The sequence below is a fragment of the Haliotis asinina genome, chromosome 14 (assembly GCF_037392515.1).
Source record: "Haliotis asinina isolate JCU_RB_2024 chromosome 14, JCU_Hal_asi_v2, whole genome shotgun sequence".
NCBI lineage: Eukaryota > Metazoa > Mollusca > Gastropoda > Lepetellida > Haliotidae > Haliotis > Haliotis asinina.
Genome location: NC_090293.1, coordinates 25641453 through 25659555, shown reverse-complemented (window position 1 = coordinate 25659555; position 18103 = coordinate 25641453). Strand labels below are relative to the sequence as shown.

General features: G+C 41.2%; 2 protein-coding genes and 1 pseudogene across 3 annotated transcripts in view; all 3 read right to left on the bottom strand.

The window, feature by feature from the left end:
- The window catches only part of LOC137261114 (prestin-like), a 47447-nt gene that overhangs the window by 12515 nt on the left and 16829 nt on the right, over positions 1-18103 (bottom strand). The window lies entirely within an intron of this gene.
- Positions 8753-10531, bottom strand: LOC137261437 (iduronate 2-sulfatase-like). Its single transcript, XM_067799184.1, has one exon. The coding sequence runs from the start codon at positions 10443-10445 to the stop codon at positions 8892-8894; it is 1554 nt and encodes a 517-aa protein (XP_067655285.1). The 5' UTR covers positions 10446-10531; the 3' UTR covers positions 8753-8891.
- LOC137261949 (iduronate 2-sulfatase pseudogene) lies at positions 11417-18018 on the bottom strand (annotated as a pseudogene).

The window sequence follows — 18103 nt, the reverse complement described above, 5'->3', positions numbered from 1 at the left end:
AGGTTACAACTTGTAATATCTCCCGATATCTCCACAACATGACATAATACGACATAGCGATAACACAATATAGCATGGCGATAACACAATACGTAATGGTGATAAAACAATACGCAGTAATGAGACAATACGGCATGTCGATAACACAATATGTAGTAGTGATAGAATACGCAATAGTATTGACACAATACGACACGGAGATAACTTACATACACCTACATAGTACACTGAACCTGTATTTCACAAGAAGGAAAACCAAGTATGTTTTATGTTGCACAGCTAACATAAATACAATTTATTGAAATACACGCTCTGGTATCTCTAATGATCACAGCTTTCTGAGCCATATGAACAAATCTCAACTCTTCCTTCCTCTTCCCAGAAAGTTGGGAAATTAGTCATATATGCCTGGGAATAATATATTTTTTAATTTATTTACTCCTGTAGTCATAACACAGAATATTCTTCTGGATCTTATATGGTTATTCCCTGCGAATAATATTGTCAGACAGTTTTACAAACACAATCACCATTTTTATAACCCTGTCAACAAGTGTCAAGCCATGAGAATATTTCTTTATCTTAAAAGCTGAGATTTATCAATACGGAAAACCACATAAATCGAACAGCACATCGCACATATAATTCATTACATATAATTTATTACATATAGCCTTTGCTGTCTGTGCAGTTTTTCCTTTTGGACTACACATAAACTTATATGAGTGGTGCAGTATTTCCTTTTGGACTACACATAAACTTATATGAGTGGTGCAGTATTTTCTTTTGGACTACACATAAACTTATATGAGTGGTGCAGTATTTTCTTTTGGACTACACATAAACTTATATGAGTGGTGCAGTATTTTCTTTTGGACTACACATAAACTTATATGAGTGGTGCAGTATTTTCTTTTGGACTACACATAAACTCATATGAGTGGTGCAGTATTTTCTTTTGGACTACACATAAACTTATATGAGTGGTGCAGTATTTTCTTTAGGACTACACATAAACTTATATGAGTGGTGCAGTATTTTCTTTAGGACTACACATAAACTTATATGAGTGGTGCAGTATTTTCTTTAGGAACATTTATGTACTTTATATCTTCCTTAAAGTGTAGACAAATAATAAAATGAAACATTACCCAACCAATAACATGTTTCCAATTCAAATATAATTTCTACTTTTCTCAACAACTATAATTTTGAAGAAATGTTGTCTCCAGAATTCAGTAATTTCTTTATGAGAGAAATATGATTCGATGATTGTGAGTGGAATCTCGAGAGGATAAAGCGACAGAATGTCTCCATGATTAAGACCCAAAAGGAGGAATCAATAATTGAAATATGGACAACTTACCTCCAAATTAAAACAACCGGTGGGAATATGATTTTTTTACAAAATATCGGAGTTCGAGTTCATACAAGCACCAGTCGCAGTCCATCGAGTATGAACGCATACGGCCCTCTTAAAGCAACCTCTTTATTACAAACGACAGAGCGACTATTCACCTCATGCTAATATGGATCTCCAAAATGCATTGAAAACCGTCGTGACTCTGCATATTTCCATCGGTCTAAACCGTGAATGAGACCTATTAATGCCTCTTTTTAACTCAATTAGAATGAAAGGATGGCGCAGTTCAGTTTGAAAAAAATACAGGTCATTAAAAACCATCCGCTGGTAAACCAGCTGGTAAACTTATTACATAAAATGTAACACTTGCCTTATCATTTGTTGATTAATAAAATGCTCTCGGAATTTATTGGTGACCTATTTTAGACACGGAGTTCGAATACAAAAAAAGCTTCAAGATTTGTGCAAATAGCATGAACCATGAATAGCTACAAACGGAGCCTTTGATCTGTTCCGGCCTCTCATACTATGGGACACTAGCTCTTTGGATGAGCATGCAAATCTTTTAATATATGCTAACATCGAATAGGAACGTCTTCGGAAGTCCTTTATCGTACGATCAATCCGTCACTTTTTGCTGACACATGTAACACAAGACGAATGGTCATACGGTGAATGGCCTCTCTGTCGTGTTGTGCTGTTAGCAGCTCTTTCTGACACACGAGGTGATTATCATTGGGTTCTGTCATCATAAACTAGCATCTGGGCCGAGAATCACCTGAACCTTTTCTGTGATTCCTTCCCATTAACTCACGGCTTTAACCCCTCTCCACTGATTCGAGTTAATCTATTTATTGGTACTGTACTTTCAATTTACTTTTAGATTTGTGTGTCGCTTTACGACATTGAATGGAATGTCTTCTGTTTAGGCTTTGAATTAATGGTTTACAAAGTGAGTATCTAGGGGACAGGTTGACTCTGAATGATGCATCGAAGAGATGCAGTTTTAGATGTTTCTCACTTCAGGATGGTGCTTCCCTAATGTGACAACGTGACTTAGGTCACTAACTTAATGTATGAGTGAGTTTAGATTTGAGCCTTTAGCAATATTCCAGCAATATCACAACAGGGGGACACCAGAAATGGGCTTTACATATTGTAAAGTATGGGAAATGAAACCCAGGTTTTCCTCATGATGAGCGAACCCTTTAACCACTAGGCTAACCCACCGCCCTTAACGTCTGCTACAGCAATACACCGTGCATACATGGAAGCGAGCACGAGGAGCGGGTGTTTTTACCACTGAGCTCTCCTCCACCCTGTCTTCTCAATTCACATCTCATATGACAGGAAATACAGAGTTGAACCTTTTTCCCTGTTCCCATACCTCACACATTTATTGTTGAACAAGGTAGACGGTGTGTACGAAAAGAACTATTTGCCAATTAGTCTTGTCTCTTTTGTCCAGACGTTGGTCACATCGTAACCAAGTCACTGCGTACTTGTTGGTCTTATGGTAACCAAGTCACTACGTACTTGTTGGTCATATCGTAACCAAGTCACTACGTTCCTATTGGCCATTTTGTTATCAAGACACTACGTACCCTTTGTTGGCTATTTTGTTATTAAACACTATGTACTTATTGGTCATTTTGTTATCCTGACACTATGCACTCGTTGATTATTTTGTAATCATGTCAGTACGTAGATCTGACTATTTTGTAATCAAATCTTGTTGTCATTACGTCACCGTTGGTCACTTCGTAGTCTGTACGGATCAAATCACTACGTACCAACCGGGCATTTCGTAATCAATGTAACACTCGCCAGTTTGTCGTCTCGTACATGATTTTACTCGATGACATGTCAAGATGAGCTCGAGTTGGCATTCTCACTTGAATCGGTTCAGATCTATCAGCATCCTATACAATGCCAAATCCACACTCAAATCACCATCAAACAGAGTCAGTCAGGAAGACGGACGTGTGGAGAATTAGGACGTCGCCATTGAAACGTGAAAAGACTTTCCCCAAGCTAACACTAAGACGCCATCATATGACCCTGTCAATGGATCAATGTAGTACTCGATATCCATTCTCAACACCTTGGGGAGTACACAACCAAGTTTACAATGAGCCAAACTACGAGATCGTATACATATATAATCCAGACAAAAATAGCCAGCAGAACACTTATTAGTCTTATTTTGAATTTTCCCGTATATCTGTTTATCTTATGATCACAGGGACTATGTAAATACAGAAAGCATATATATAAAAGCGTTTACTTTACCATGCTGAGCTCAAGCAGCCAGTGACAAGATACTGGAATAATGTAAAACTATGCAGTTATGTATATGTGTATTTATAGTGCATTGCATTAAGTGGAAAATCAAGGGCCCCTTGACTCAGGGCTGGAAGGACTTCATTGTTACACGTCCTACTAACTCCATCTCAGGAAGTATGTATAACAACGTCCGGTTGTGTGCCACAAGTGATGGTGTATTTATAACCCCTGTTTGATGGGAAGTGTTACACGGGACTTATTATCAACACAGATAGAGGGAATAACTGCAAAATGCCCAACCTTTAGTTTAAATTTAAATCATATCCATCTGTCAATACTTTGACGTAACGACAATGTATTCCCTTATGTAAATACATTCTCTAAAGAAGAAAGGAGTAGGTTTTTTCAGCAGTTCACTTTATTTCAGTACAATTTGGCAGCCCTTGTCATTAAGACAATTCCTATGTTTGAATCCTGTTAATCATGCTGTGCTTGTTGTGTACTGCTCTTAAAAACATTCCAAATTTTTTAACTTTAATCATACAAAACGATGCATGACAAGTGAATGTAGAAAACAACGTTTTCCATGCAATCCACGCACACTGTGTCAGGCACATGAGTAGAGACAGCGCCTACAAAAGGCCAAACCATATTTACCATTTCGTTACCGTAATATCGCAATTGGAAATTTGAAAGCAGAGGAAACCCAGTCTGCCAGTGCAAGACGCTTCAATGCGTACCACAGCACCATATCTCGATCATGACATTGATATACCCGGTCAGTTCGACCCAACAGTGCCGATTCATTGGGTGTGTTTCATCTACGTCACCGATTTACCAAAGAAACGGATACTGTAGGACAGGTATCTGGTCTTCGAAGAATTTCGGATCAAACCATCAGAAATCGTCTCAGAGAAGTGGAGATTCGAGCATATCGACCAATAGTGGGACTTGTCCTGACACGACTACACCAACGACAGGCCATTTCCTCCTGAAACGACGGCATGGGAGACAACGTGTCTATCAATACATCGTCGACACGACCGTTTTGTACCGAAGTGCCACATCGACCGAGTCCCGCGACCTCACCTCTACCCACTTTTTAACCACTAGAGGCAGCTGTTTGGACGCGAGAACGCTCGACCTGACATAACTCGTGTAACAGTTCGTTATCTCTCCTATGCACACGTTAATAGCATCTGTGGGATGAGCTTGACCGACACCATCGTCCTCAGACATTTGCAGAACTCGACAACGCGTTACAAGAGGAATGGCGAATGACTCCACAAGCAAAGCTCCATGCAATGCCTCCAAAGGCAGAGTCGAGCAGTGACGGCTGAAGGGGATGATGTCACCAGGTACTGAAATCAACGCCCCTTATGTCCACACATGTGCAGTGCGTGAACTGAATTAATGCTGACAATGAGAACAATCCACACGTTCGTGTGTCGACTTTCCTCTGTCTATGTTCACACTTAATTCAAATACGTTCGGTACATTTCACTTTTTGTCTCGTTTCTATTATTTTGAGGGTTTAAAATACTTGATATGATGTATGTGTGTCACTGAAAAAAAATCCATAATATTGCGACAAAATAAGACCGTCACCTTGGTCAAGTGGTTAGACCGTTTGTCTGGCGTGAGTGAATTTGGTTTTACGGAGTCCTCAGCAAATATTGCAGCTGTAAGGCGGCGGTCTGAAAATAATCGTGTCTCGGCCAGACAATCCAGTGATAAACATCGATCTACGCAGTTGGAAGACGTGTCAACCAAGTCAGCGAGTCTGGTCATCCGATCTCGTTAGTAGCCTCTTATGACAAGCATATGGATTACTGAAGTCCAGTTCTAACCCAGGTGCCCACGGGTTCGTTTGTCTCCAACGGAGGGTTGAGGTTCATCCAAGCCCGTGACAGTCCAAAACGCGTCATAATATGGTTCGTATTGTTTAGGTGGTGATAAAACAAGGAGTGGTCAGCTTAGAGTCAGTATGAGATGTTTTGTTAGGTATCCATGCTATGCAGACGCAGGGGATGGGATACTGCAGTGACCCATTCAGCCATCAATATGAAGAGACATTGTGTCTTCATTCATAGCTTTGGCAGTGGAGCTATGCCAATTTATCCGTGGTGTACAAACATAACCTAAACTACCAACTGTCAGACTTTTCTTTTTAGTGGAAACCGTCGAGGTTGAGGGAATTAGATCCCTAGCACTGTGTAATTGGTTCTCTGTGTGGGTTCGAATCCCGGATGAAACACAACCGAAAGATGTACTAGAATCCGCGTGTAACTTTAGTATTATTCCGATTTAAGCCGAACCGGGCTTCACGCAATGTACACATGTGGAGAATCGAACCTGGGTCGTCGGCGTGACTGTCGGACGCTTTAAACACTAGGCTACCCCACAGTCCCTAGGAGAACTCCTAGCACACCACACTGAAGAATGCTTCTGGGTTTAAACCAGTAACCTACTAACATACTGTTTTGGCTTCACTTTCAACAGATCAATATCACCATTCAAACGGTAACATTATTTTGAGGAAGTCTTATTATTTGTTCACAATGAATGTTTGAATTTCCCACGTGTTTGTATGTTTGGTTGTTGTTTGACGCTAAACTTAGCAATATTCCAGCTATATGAGGTAGGTCTGTAAACAATCGAACCTGGACCAGGCAATCCCGCATGAACATCCATCATTTTAATTGGGATACGTGACACCTGTCAACGAAGTCAGCGAGTCTGACCACCCCATCCCATTAGTCGCTTCTTATGACAAGCATATGTTGTGGACGCTCAGTTTTAATCCCGACATGAAATTCTCCTTTGATGTGTATGATATATATGATACATACTTGTATGAACAGATTCGACTGAGTATAAATAGTATTAGCGTCTTCAAAGTGTTTGGGAGAGGTCTAGTGCCCAGTTGGGTGTGAGGGGGGGCGATTGGATGATTGATGTGAGAAAGCGTGAGGATATTAGCTTAGTTTTAAGCTGAACCCAGTAATATTCCAGCTATATCGAGGTGCTTTCTAAGTAATCCAGTCTAGACCAGACAACCCAGTGATTAACAGAATGAGCGTCGATCTACGCCGCAATTGGGATACAGTGACGTGTCAACCAAGTCAGCGAAGCTGACCACCCGATCCCGTTAGCCACCTCTTACAAACATGGGTAACTGAAGATCAATTTTAACCCGGATCTTCATGGGCGATGGGAGAAAGAAGTGATTGAAGTGATGGTTTGCTACTGATAGTATGAATTTTCTAAAGAATGGAGGTAAAACAAATTAATCCTATCTTCTTTCAAACTGGGGTTTGTAGTTGGTTTCTAAGGTCAACCTACACTCCCGTTCTTTAACATTGCACTAAGGTTACCTCAGTTACCTCAATCACCTTAGTGCTTTCTGAAAGGAGGTCCTGTTCTGTAATACAAGCTTACGCACAGAACGTTGCTATGTAAGTGGAAGATCTCGGACGCGACATTTCACCTCACAAACTCTATATTACTAAGTACAAAGAACTCACAATGTACATATTTAGGAATAATCTGACCTTCATCTGAATGTTATATTCTGATGAACACTAGATCATTGTGCATGGTTGAATCCGTACGCTGTAAGAGAGGGGCTATATCGTTTTAACGCCACTTTCAGAAGGAGGCTTCACCCGGGAGGCGAGGAGCGAAGACAGCACAAACGCCCCATTATAAAAACACACCGCAACACTTATACATTGTTAGCGCCACTTGAATAGTGAAGTAAGAACACATAGTAACTACTCAAAGTAAACTCAAGCAACGGGAGGTGTGATGCGCCCGTGTTTGTATATGTACGGGGTGAATATGTACGGGGTAAATGCAATTTATCATAGGTATATTTGAATAAAACCCATTCTTTATCATTTTAACTACTCTGTTATTTCCTTCTATAATTTTTCACCGATGTGCATCTCAGAAAAAATGAATGGTAAACAATCGCCTTGTTTACAATTCCGCAAATATCCAATTCAAAAACAATCCATTTGTTATATTTTGTGAATGATTGGTCGGATCTTGTTTTGATTTCTTGCGACCAATTCACCGAGTTCTGACATTGAAACGGAGCTTAGGGTTGAAAATAATATGGCTGATTAACGAATTTAACTGCGGCCCTAATTTCAGCTGATAATATTCACCAGACCAGTATAGCGTCGAATTTGCGGAACGTTTTACTTTTTAATTCTTTTAAGAAAGAATGAAATCAATCGCAGAAACAAGAAAAAAAAACACCTGAATTGTCTCGTGCATGTTCGTTGCTGTTGCGCCTGAACCCTGGGGCAGTGGGATAGTCTAGCGGTTAAAGCGCTTACTCACTTACTCACTTACTCACTTACTCACTTACTCATTCACTCACTCACTTAATGAGGGCACGCGTTTGTTCTAGAGAGGTAGGGAGGTGGGTCATCAGTAACTTGTGCTAGGTGGGGACGCCATTGATTTCGTACATGCCACTTAATATTGATGGGCACGCACGCAGAAACAAACAAACAAACACACACACACACACACTCACTCACACACACACACACACACTCACTCACACACACACACACACACACTCACTCACACACACAGAGACACACACTCACACACACACAAACACACCTCCCATTAATTATGAACAGTCTGTTTTACCTGATTACCAGACATTATCCCGACCGAGTCAAATGAGTCCATTAGTTCAAGTCCAAGTTTTTCACGTGTATACTAGGTTTTTATTCGGGCCATATTTTAGAACTATTGTTGAAATCGACCACGTAAGTCAATTTTCATGTCTCGAAATAAACATCAGTATCTATTCCTTCTCATCAGTTTCGACTGTGTCGAAATCTGGTGACAATGAAGTATTCACGTAAATCCATTTAAATACGTGTAAATCCATAAAATTGACACATACGTCCAAACCTGCATTTAACATACATACTCTCTCTCTCGTATCATCTATCGATAAAGTTTAACAACGTGGTTGATTTACAGTAACTATGTCCATTCATCTGGAAATTGTCGCCTTGGTTACAGACAAAAATAGCACTGGAATACCCACCAACGTGAACGCGTTACAGATATTATTCTATTCATATTTATTACATTGATGGAACACACAAGATGGGGATATCAACATGTCTACTACTCTTTGCAGCATATGCACTGTTCAGGCTCTAAGTCATAGAGTAATCTTTATATAACATCTTAACGTCAGAGGCTATTTATGTCCTGGAGGCAGAGCTTGCCTCCAGCCAGCCTTGAGTTTAGCGCGGAGCTCATCTCTCACTGATTGGTAAGCTGGATCATTGGCTCTGTTCACATTCTCTTGAGGATCAATGTGATGATCGTATAACTCTGCCCCGAATTCTATATTCCAGTGTGGTTGGTACTGGGGACTTCCTTGGAATTCCGGCCATTCTGTGTACCTGTATTGATCCGTCCTGACTGAATAGCCCATCACACTATTTTCTCCGACTTCCCGTGGTGTCTGAGAGAATGCAGCCGTCTTCCATTTGGGATAATTCGGGTTCTTCAGCAAAGGTACCATGCTCATTCCCTCAGTACACAATTCCACAGATGACGAATCTTCTGGACAAAGTGGAACCGGTGGTAGCTCTGCAAGCTCTACTAAAGTTGGAAACAGATCGACAAATTCGGTAAGATGCTGCGATTTGACACCGTGGTCCGTTAGCCCTGGAACATGAATCATCATAGGTGCATGCGTGGCCAGTTCAAAGTTAGTCTGCTTCTCCCATTCCGAATGCTCCCCGAGTTGGTAACCATGATCTCCGAAGAAGGATATGATAGTGTTGTCTGCCAATCCGAGTTTGTCCAGCTCAGCAATAACTCTTCCGACTTCCGAGTCTGCGTAGCTGAGAGCAGAGTAGTATGCTCGTCGGAGTTCCAGTGTTAGATCATGAGGAAATGTGAAATTTATATCGCCAAAGTCCTTGAAATGTAACTCTTGTATATCCCTAAACATCTCGAAGATGGCGAAATTGTGCCAGGCAACTGGTGGCATATCTTCAGGGACGTAATAGTTCTCTGGTTCTCTCACAGATGACAGAGGATAGTAGTCTAGAAAACTCTTAGGGAAAATCCAGGGCCAATGAGGCTTATGAAACCCAACAGCTACGAAGAATGGCTGTTCACCTGACTTGGCTTGAGGTGCCACCTCCTGAAGTACCTGAATGGCATGATCGGCCAATATTGTATCTTGAAGTGGCTCATTCTTGGCTTCGCTCTCTGGCACAGCATGCCATATGTCTCTCACTCCTCTATAGGAATCTGTAGCGTGGTAGTAAGGGTCTGTCCAGGAAATGGGGTCATCATTACCAGACGCTGCCATCCCAGGATGGAATATCTTTCCCATTCCTATAGTCCTGTACCCGTTCTGTTTAAAGTACTGAGGCAGGGTAGTAAAGTTCCCCCCAACTATCCTGAAGTAATGCTGTAGATCGTACACATGAGTAGTATCTGGGCGTCTGCTGCTCAGCAAGGAAGTCCTGGACGGAGAACACAGCGCCTGATTCACATAGGCCCTCTCCAAGAGAAGACTCTTCTTAGCAAGAGCATCCAAATTAGGAGTGTGCATCTTGGGTGACACCGGGACAGGATACTCTTTCCCCTCATATGCTCCAATGTTCGGCCTCATATCATCGGACACAAGGAAGAGAACATTCTTTCCACCGCTGCTTGAGGGGACAAACCAACAGACAGTCAAGATCAACACCAGTCCTGGACGCATTTTACAAGCTGAAAGTCTTACCATGATGATCGCCTAGAAGACCAAGTCCACGACAGCCTTACCTGAGCTGAAATCCAGCTCGCCACGTCTGGTTTTTAGTAGAACAAATGTGCGTTATCTATTCCTTTAAAAGCTGTTATCTTTTACCTATCCCAGTGAGCCCTTGAACTTGTTTGTTCATAACTCACTGCAGCTGCACAGAAACTTGTATTCATTGGCATAATATGACCAGTATGCAGTGTTTCATTCACGTACCTAGGAATTCGAACTTCTCAAACACTAGCATGTCCCACTGACTCTTATGATCACGAAGTTAGTCATATTGTAGGAAAGGTGTATGCTAGTTTCGGTCGCTGTCTTAAAGAAACAAATCTGACGGTGTGCATGTAGTTGATAAGTAGTTATTAACCGGTATAGCTATTGCTGACACATTTAGCTTCAGCCTAAGCAAAACACTGGAGTGCAGAGTTGGGTCCCTTTAGCACGCCAGCCATCAATGATTGTAGTTTTGTATTTCCAGGTCAGCCCGATTACGTTTCTTAGTTTGTCAGCACCACAGATTGTTAAATGTCCCGTTATTTCAGGGTTTTCTCACACATTAAGCTGAGGTCCCGTTATATAAAGTCAAGTTAAACTTTGTTCGTTCAGTCACTGAATTAGCCCAAAGGTGTCTGTGTCAGTAATTAATTAACATAAAATAAATGTGATAAATTTACATCTGTACATCTGCTGATGTCTTCTTCCATTCTAAGATATATATAAATCCATAACAATATTGTTTAGATTTTGATTAGGTATGTTAATAGTGACTATCTAAGTAAGTTTGCGTGAGTGATTTCAGTGTTACATGTCAGCAAATAAGTTTGCTGTTGAACGAAAACCTGAAGTAGTGCAGGTTTCTGCCTTCTTTCACTTTGCCAGCACGGGAAGTTTTGTCAAACCAAGGAATGTGGGTTTGAACTCAAGACAAGACAAAGTAAGTTCTAACACGGTTAGAGAGTCAGACTTTATTGGACTCTATAGAGGTATTTGTGACAAGGCAAACTCTGCTCCCAATACTAATTGTTACCTCTAAACTAGGTTTCGATGTAGACGTGTGGACATCCTTGACAGGGTAGAGTGCTCATTGACAAAGATGTTAATTTTCGGAATAATTGAATATTATTGAAGTCCATATCATTCAGCCATACACTGTTGTGTCGAATTTCCAGGTGTCGAACATATTCTTGCCTTCAGCCAGAAAAATTCCTTCCGTGTTCATCTTTTTAGAATTGTGCTGAGCTTCGATTAATTCGAAATATGTTTGCAAAACCTTTTAAAGTTGCCTTTAAAGTGCGTCGGGGCAAAAGGGCTCCACATGAACTGATAAAATAAGCAAACACTTCGAACAATTACAATATACTAAACAAGACGCTTTTAATATATAGGTATTAACAATGTCCTTGCCCTGACGCTGCCATCGATATTCACAAATGTGGATATAAGTATGCATGTACATCATACCCATATATCATATTTGAAAAGTGTGACAAAAGTGTCTGTTAGAAACCAGACCAGTACTTGCATGTAGCCATCAAAGTGTAAACATACATAGCTACCAGTTTCAAAACGTACCCATCAATATGTGAATTAGAGCAATCGGCGTGTAAACGTAACCATCAAAATGTAAACGTAGCCATTAATATGTAAACATAGTCGTCAATATGTAAACATAGCCATCAATATGTAAAAGTAGGCACCAATATGTAAAGGTAGCCACCAAAATATAAACGTAGCCATCAATGTGTCAACGTAGTCATGCATCAATGTGTAAACGTAGCCATCGATATGTAAACGTAGCCATTAATATGTAAACGTAGTCTTCGAAGTGTATAAGTAGCCATCAATATGTAAACGTAGCCATCGATATGTAAACGTAGCCATCAATATGAAAACATAGCCGTCAATATGTAAACATAGCCACTAACAGATAACGAAGACATCAAAATGTGAAAATAGCCATACACATGTAAACGTAGCCACCAATATGTGACCGTAGCCATCAATATGTAAACGTAGAGCTCGCCTATGTCCAATTAATCACAGTGTTCAACATCTCAAATGAGCATGCAACGGGCATCATTCCCCGCATATTTATTGCAGCAATGATCGAATGCACAATATTCGAGCATTAGCATGTCTACTACTATATGACATAAGCAGCAATTCACTGTTCAGATTCTCAGTAAGAGCATCATGTTTGTCCGTCTTACATATCTTAACATCAGCAGCTATTTACATCCAGGCGGCAGAGCTTGCCTCCAGCCAGCAATGAGTTTAGCGCGGAGCTCATCTCTCACTGATTGGTAAGCTGGATCATTGGCTCTGTTCACATTCTCTTGAGGATCAATGTGATGATCGTATAACTCTGCCCCGAATTCTATATTCCAGTGTGGTTGGTACTGGGGACTTCCTTGGAATTCCGGCCATTCTGTGTACCTGTATTGATCTGTCCTGATTGAGTAGCCCATCACACTATTCTGTCCGACTTCTCGAGGGTACTGCGAGAATGCAGCCGTCTTCCATTTGGGATAATTCGGGTTCTTCATCACAGGTACCATGCTCATTCCCTCAGTACACAATTCCACAGATGACGAATCTTCTGGACAAAGTGGAACCGGTGGTAGCTCTGCAAGCTCTACTAAAGTTGGGAACAGATCGACAAATTCGGTAAGATGCTGCGATTTGACACCGTGGTCCGTTAGACCTGGAACATGAATCATCATTGGTGCATGTGTAGCTAGTTCAAAGTTAGTCTGCTTCTCCCATTCCGAATGCTCCCCGAGCTGCCAACCATGATCTCCGAGGAAGGATATGATAGTGTTGTCTGCCAATCCGAGTTTGTCCAGCTCAGCAATAACTCTTCCGACTTCCGAGTCTGTGTAACTGAGAGCCGAGTAGTACGCTCGTCGGAGTTCCAGTGTTAAATCATGAGGAAATGTAAAATTAATGTAACCAAGGTCTTTAAAATGCAAGTTCTCTATGTCGCTAAATCTCTCCAAGTTGCTGAAATTGTGCCAGGCAACTGGTGGCATATCTTCAGGGACGTAATAGTTCTCTGGTTCTCTCACAGATGACAGAGGATAGTAGTCTAGAAAGCGCATTGGGAAGATCTAGGGCCAATGAGGCTTATGAAACCCAACAGCTACGAAGAATGGCTGTTCACCTGACTTGGCTTGAGGTGCCACCTCCTGAAGTACCTGAATGGCATGATCGGCCAATATTGTATCTTGAAGTGGCTCATTCTTGGCTTCGCTCTCTGGCACAGCATGCCATATGTCTCTCACTCCTCTATAGGAATCTGTAGCGTGGAAGTAAGGGTCTGTCCAGGAAATGGGGTCATCATTACCAGACGCTGCCATCCCAGGATGGAATATCTTTCCCATTCCTATAGTCCTGTACCCGTTCTGTTTAAAGTACTGAGGCAGGGTAGTAAAGTTCCCCCCAACTATCCTAAAGTAATGCTGTAGATCGTACACATGAGTAGTATCTGGGCGTCTGCTGCTCAGCAAGGAAGTCCTGGACGGAGAACACAGCGCCTGATTCACATAGGCTCTCTAAGAGAAAACTCTTCTTAGCAAGAGCATCCAAATTAGGAGAGTGCATCTTGGGTGACAACGGGACAGGATACTCTTTCCCCTCATATGCTCCAATGTTCGGCCTCATATCATCGGACACAAGGAAGAGAACATTCTTTCCACCGCTGCTTCAGGGGACAAAGCAACAAACAATCAAGATCAACACCAGTCCTGGACGCATTTTGGCAATTGAGCCACTGTCAAAATGGTTGTCCAGACTGTCGACTTTAGGACAACCTTACCTGAGCTGAAATCCAGCTCGCCACGTCTGGGCTTTAATTGGACCAAACGTGCGTTATCTGTTTATTGAGTAGCTGTTATCTTTGGACCTTACCCTCTGAGTCCTTGAAACTATGATCAGAGCTGCCACAGTGACTGAATATATTCCTTTGTATACCATGCCCAATAAGCAGTGGTTGATTTTCACATGGGAATTTAACATGGGTATTTTAACTCCTTAAACACTTGTACACCCCATCAACCCCCATAGTCATATTGTAGTGGAAATGTTGTGTTATCATTGTCGTTATCTTCCTTTCTAAAGAGTCAATATATACATTATGTATTTTGATATTGAATATCTGAACTTGGTTTGAGTGAGTGAGTGAGTGAGTGAGTAAATGCGTGAGTGAGAGATATAATTTATAGAAGGAATGTCCCGTACTAATCCTCGATTTTCAGAAATGTCTTCAAAAATTCAATCTGTATTTGTGCTACGTAATGAAAGATTTGTGAAGCCACTTGCCACAATAATAACACATATGCATTTTAGACGAAAACACGCGGTTTACTCCTGGACAATAATTATCAGTATGTATATTAATATTTCAATGTTTTAGTCTTGTATTAGTAAGTTCAATATTTGTGTGTGGATTTTGAGGAGTTATCGTGTCTAATAGACCGTAGGCCCATGTGGTCTAATTTCTTACTGTGAATTTTATACGATTTCAGCATGTCCATTGTATGCCACCTGGACACGTTAATAAACTGTTTTAGCTTAAGTGAAACAACCACACACCATTGGCGATCCATTACCAATCATGTTATGAAACCTCAGGATGATATAGGCATGACAATGTTTTGACGCTGCCAGAGAAGACACATCAGCGTATACATGTATATATAGTGTGTTTCGAAACTCATGTGAAATCATTACACGTGGACTGGATCGGTAACCTCGACGTCGCATACATTGGCGTCGTCATTGACACAACACGTTGCCGTCAAGAAGAGACGAGCCGCATATAGCCGATTTCTAATCAACGGACCTGTAAATTGAACTCTAGTTGCCTGGCGAAACTTATCAGACACTTGATTTATAGCTCCATGGTTGCTTTACAATCGTTGTTGACCTGGAACGTCCTGAACACGGTCAACGTTTTGGACTCATGTCAGCCTCCTAGTCACCGGCTGTGACACGTTGACGTTTCCACCATATCAGTACACAAACAGGCACATATGTTTGGAAGTTAGGTTTTACAAACTGAAATGTTCTTGATGTTTGTCGTCATTACCCATGTTTGTATAGTTCTTGAATCGTTTAGAGACCATAATGTGCCTGCTCATAAATGCCATTTTGGGACGCATATGCACAGAGCACTTTTGAACTACAACTCGGGATAAGACAAGGCTGATTATTTCCCTTTCTTTATGTATATCACATGTGCGTGTAAATATTGATTTTGTGCCAGAGGCTTACCTTTAATGCTCCAAGTATCAGCTACAATGTATGTATGTGATTTTCTAGCATGAGACATGTTAGAGAAGAGCAACTGGTTTTAGTGGGGATGGCAGAAGATGGCAGAAGAGGTGATAAAAGTTTCAGATAAGACCATATTTGTATTTAGAGTTCATGGGCTATAGTTTCAAGAAAAATAGTTGCCTGTCCGGGGTGTTTTGTTTATATATTAACACGAATAAGTACCGAGTGACATGATAACATACATAGTGTAAAGGTTCAACTACTGATGGGATGAACATGTACTGTCACTGAGCGATACTGTTTCAATACAAGTAGATTTATGTGTTGACACCGCTGGGTGGACAAGTGAAAACAAACATACAATAAACTGTCAAGAGTAGGTCTTTGTAAACCCCCCGTGGCACTGTTCAAGTGTTAGTTTTGTTATGAATTGTAAATACAAGCACCAAAACCTTTAGATATGACATTAGTATACCTTGTCACTAAAGATCTCAAGTATGTCGTGTTTCACCCCTGAGCACGATTTTCCGTTATAATAAAGGTATAGTCAACATCATGACTTGTTTTGCTGTTTACAAATCGTGCCCAAATATCATTTGCAACGATGACGCGGGATATTTTAGTCTCGCCTCTCACGACAAGCAATGGTTCCAGCTGTAAACGGAATACCAACAATGGGCTGTATCATTAACACAGAATGCAGTCAACTGTAGTTGGGCGTTGTGGTAGCCTAGCGGGTAAAGCGTTCACTTGTTACGCCGAAGATCGGGGTTCGATTTCCCTGAAGTCCATTTCTGCTCTGTTATTTGCTAAACGCGGCGTGAAACTGAAATCACCTAAGTATGAGAGGAGGGTAAACAGTTTTAAGAACTTGCTACCAAAAGCTGTGAAACAGCTCTACTGTTGTAGTGCTGCTTACATTGATTATTCATGAGATACCTGTGATAGTTTCCATATTTCGCAACAAACAGTATTAATATTGTGATAACTAGAAGGGAGATACCCTACTGATATGGATAATGCTAAAGCTGAGCACAGAGAGCAGCTGCTGCAGTTCGAATCCTCACAGTAGGTGGCACCAGCGCAATCAGAATCCACGAGTACGCTCCTGATCGGGCACCCAATGGTTATGACCTGTTTCGAATTTTGAAGTCTCACTTGAAGAAATCTATTTCCAGGGCATTGCCAGTTTGGAGTACGGATGGGTAAAGTGTACTGGGTTGAAAGGAGACTATAGTGAAAAATAAAAGATCGAAACCTGCACTGACTGGTAACTTTATATCTACTTCTCACAACCTCGAGCTCTTGACCTTCCCTCATATAATAATGGCGCAATGCCCATCTATAGAGACACACAGCGGTTACTGCCCATGCTAATCTGTTGATCCCACCCTGTATCACAGGATCTAAACTATACTGAACAGCAAAAGAAACACAAGTTTCGAAAAAATAAATATGATAAAAGTAAGCGTTCGGTTTATGTCTTTTATTTAAAAACTTGACAAAAAGCCAGAGTTGTGTTTCTTCTGCTGTTCAGTTTATGTCACATTCTCTTTCTTACTCCTCATTGTAATCCTTGAGTCTACTTTTTCAACATCGAATTAAGACTCTTTTTCATTATGAATGTAGCTGCATGATTGTTTCAAAAAGTACATCTTTTCAAAGACAAGACGTTAGCCTAACCAAGTTCCCTCAATCCGCGCACCGCCCTTCAGCCTCTACAGTGTGCACAAACACTGACGTTTCGGTATCATTACACAGACGAGGATTTAAATAACCCATGCCTTCAGTAAGCCCGGACATCATTCTAATGGCGATCACACCACGGGAGATAAACCCACGTGGCATGCATGTTTCACCCTGCAGTAGGATGACACTAGAGCGTATCACATAGTGTAACAGCTCGTCGACATAGCATGCCTTGTATTGATTGGTGACAACGACCGAGTCACAGTGGAGTGCACAGCTTTAATGCCAGATCATTATTAACAAGCCAGGCAGTATGCGTAGCTTCCGCAGTGGAAAGTATTCAACTATTGCTCACCGTGAATTATAATTGAAGCCAGTAAAACGTTCACACGACAGCTTCTAAAGGTGACATACTTAAGAATGTAATTACATCCGTGATTGCCTTCATTGTGGACAGTGGGTATACCCATATGCCGATGACACGTGCCTTACTAGACTTACGTGTATGGGTGGGACAAGGTTGTGTACTTTGTCAGTTGCTTTTCATTCCATATCTGAGAGGATATCAAGATGTGTACCCTATCTCCATTGTTGTAGCGACAACGTGTATGTGTGACCTAGCAGTAATGAGGTTTATGCTGTGTGACTTGCCTCTGATTCCCAAATTCTGAGGG

Bases quoted from the DNA above. Each gene is read 5' to 3' on its own strand.
- LOC137261437 (XM_067799184.1), bottom strand. From the start codon at position 10,445: ATGGTAAGACTTTCAGCTTGTAAAATGCGTCCAGGACTGGTGTTGATC.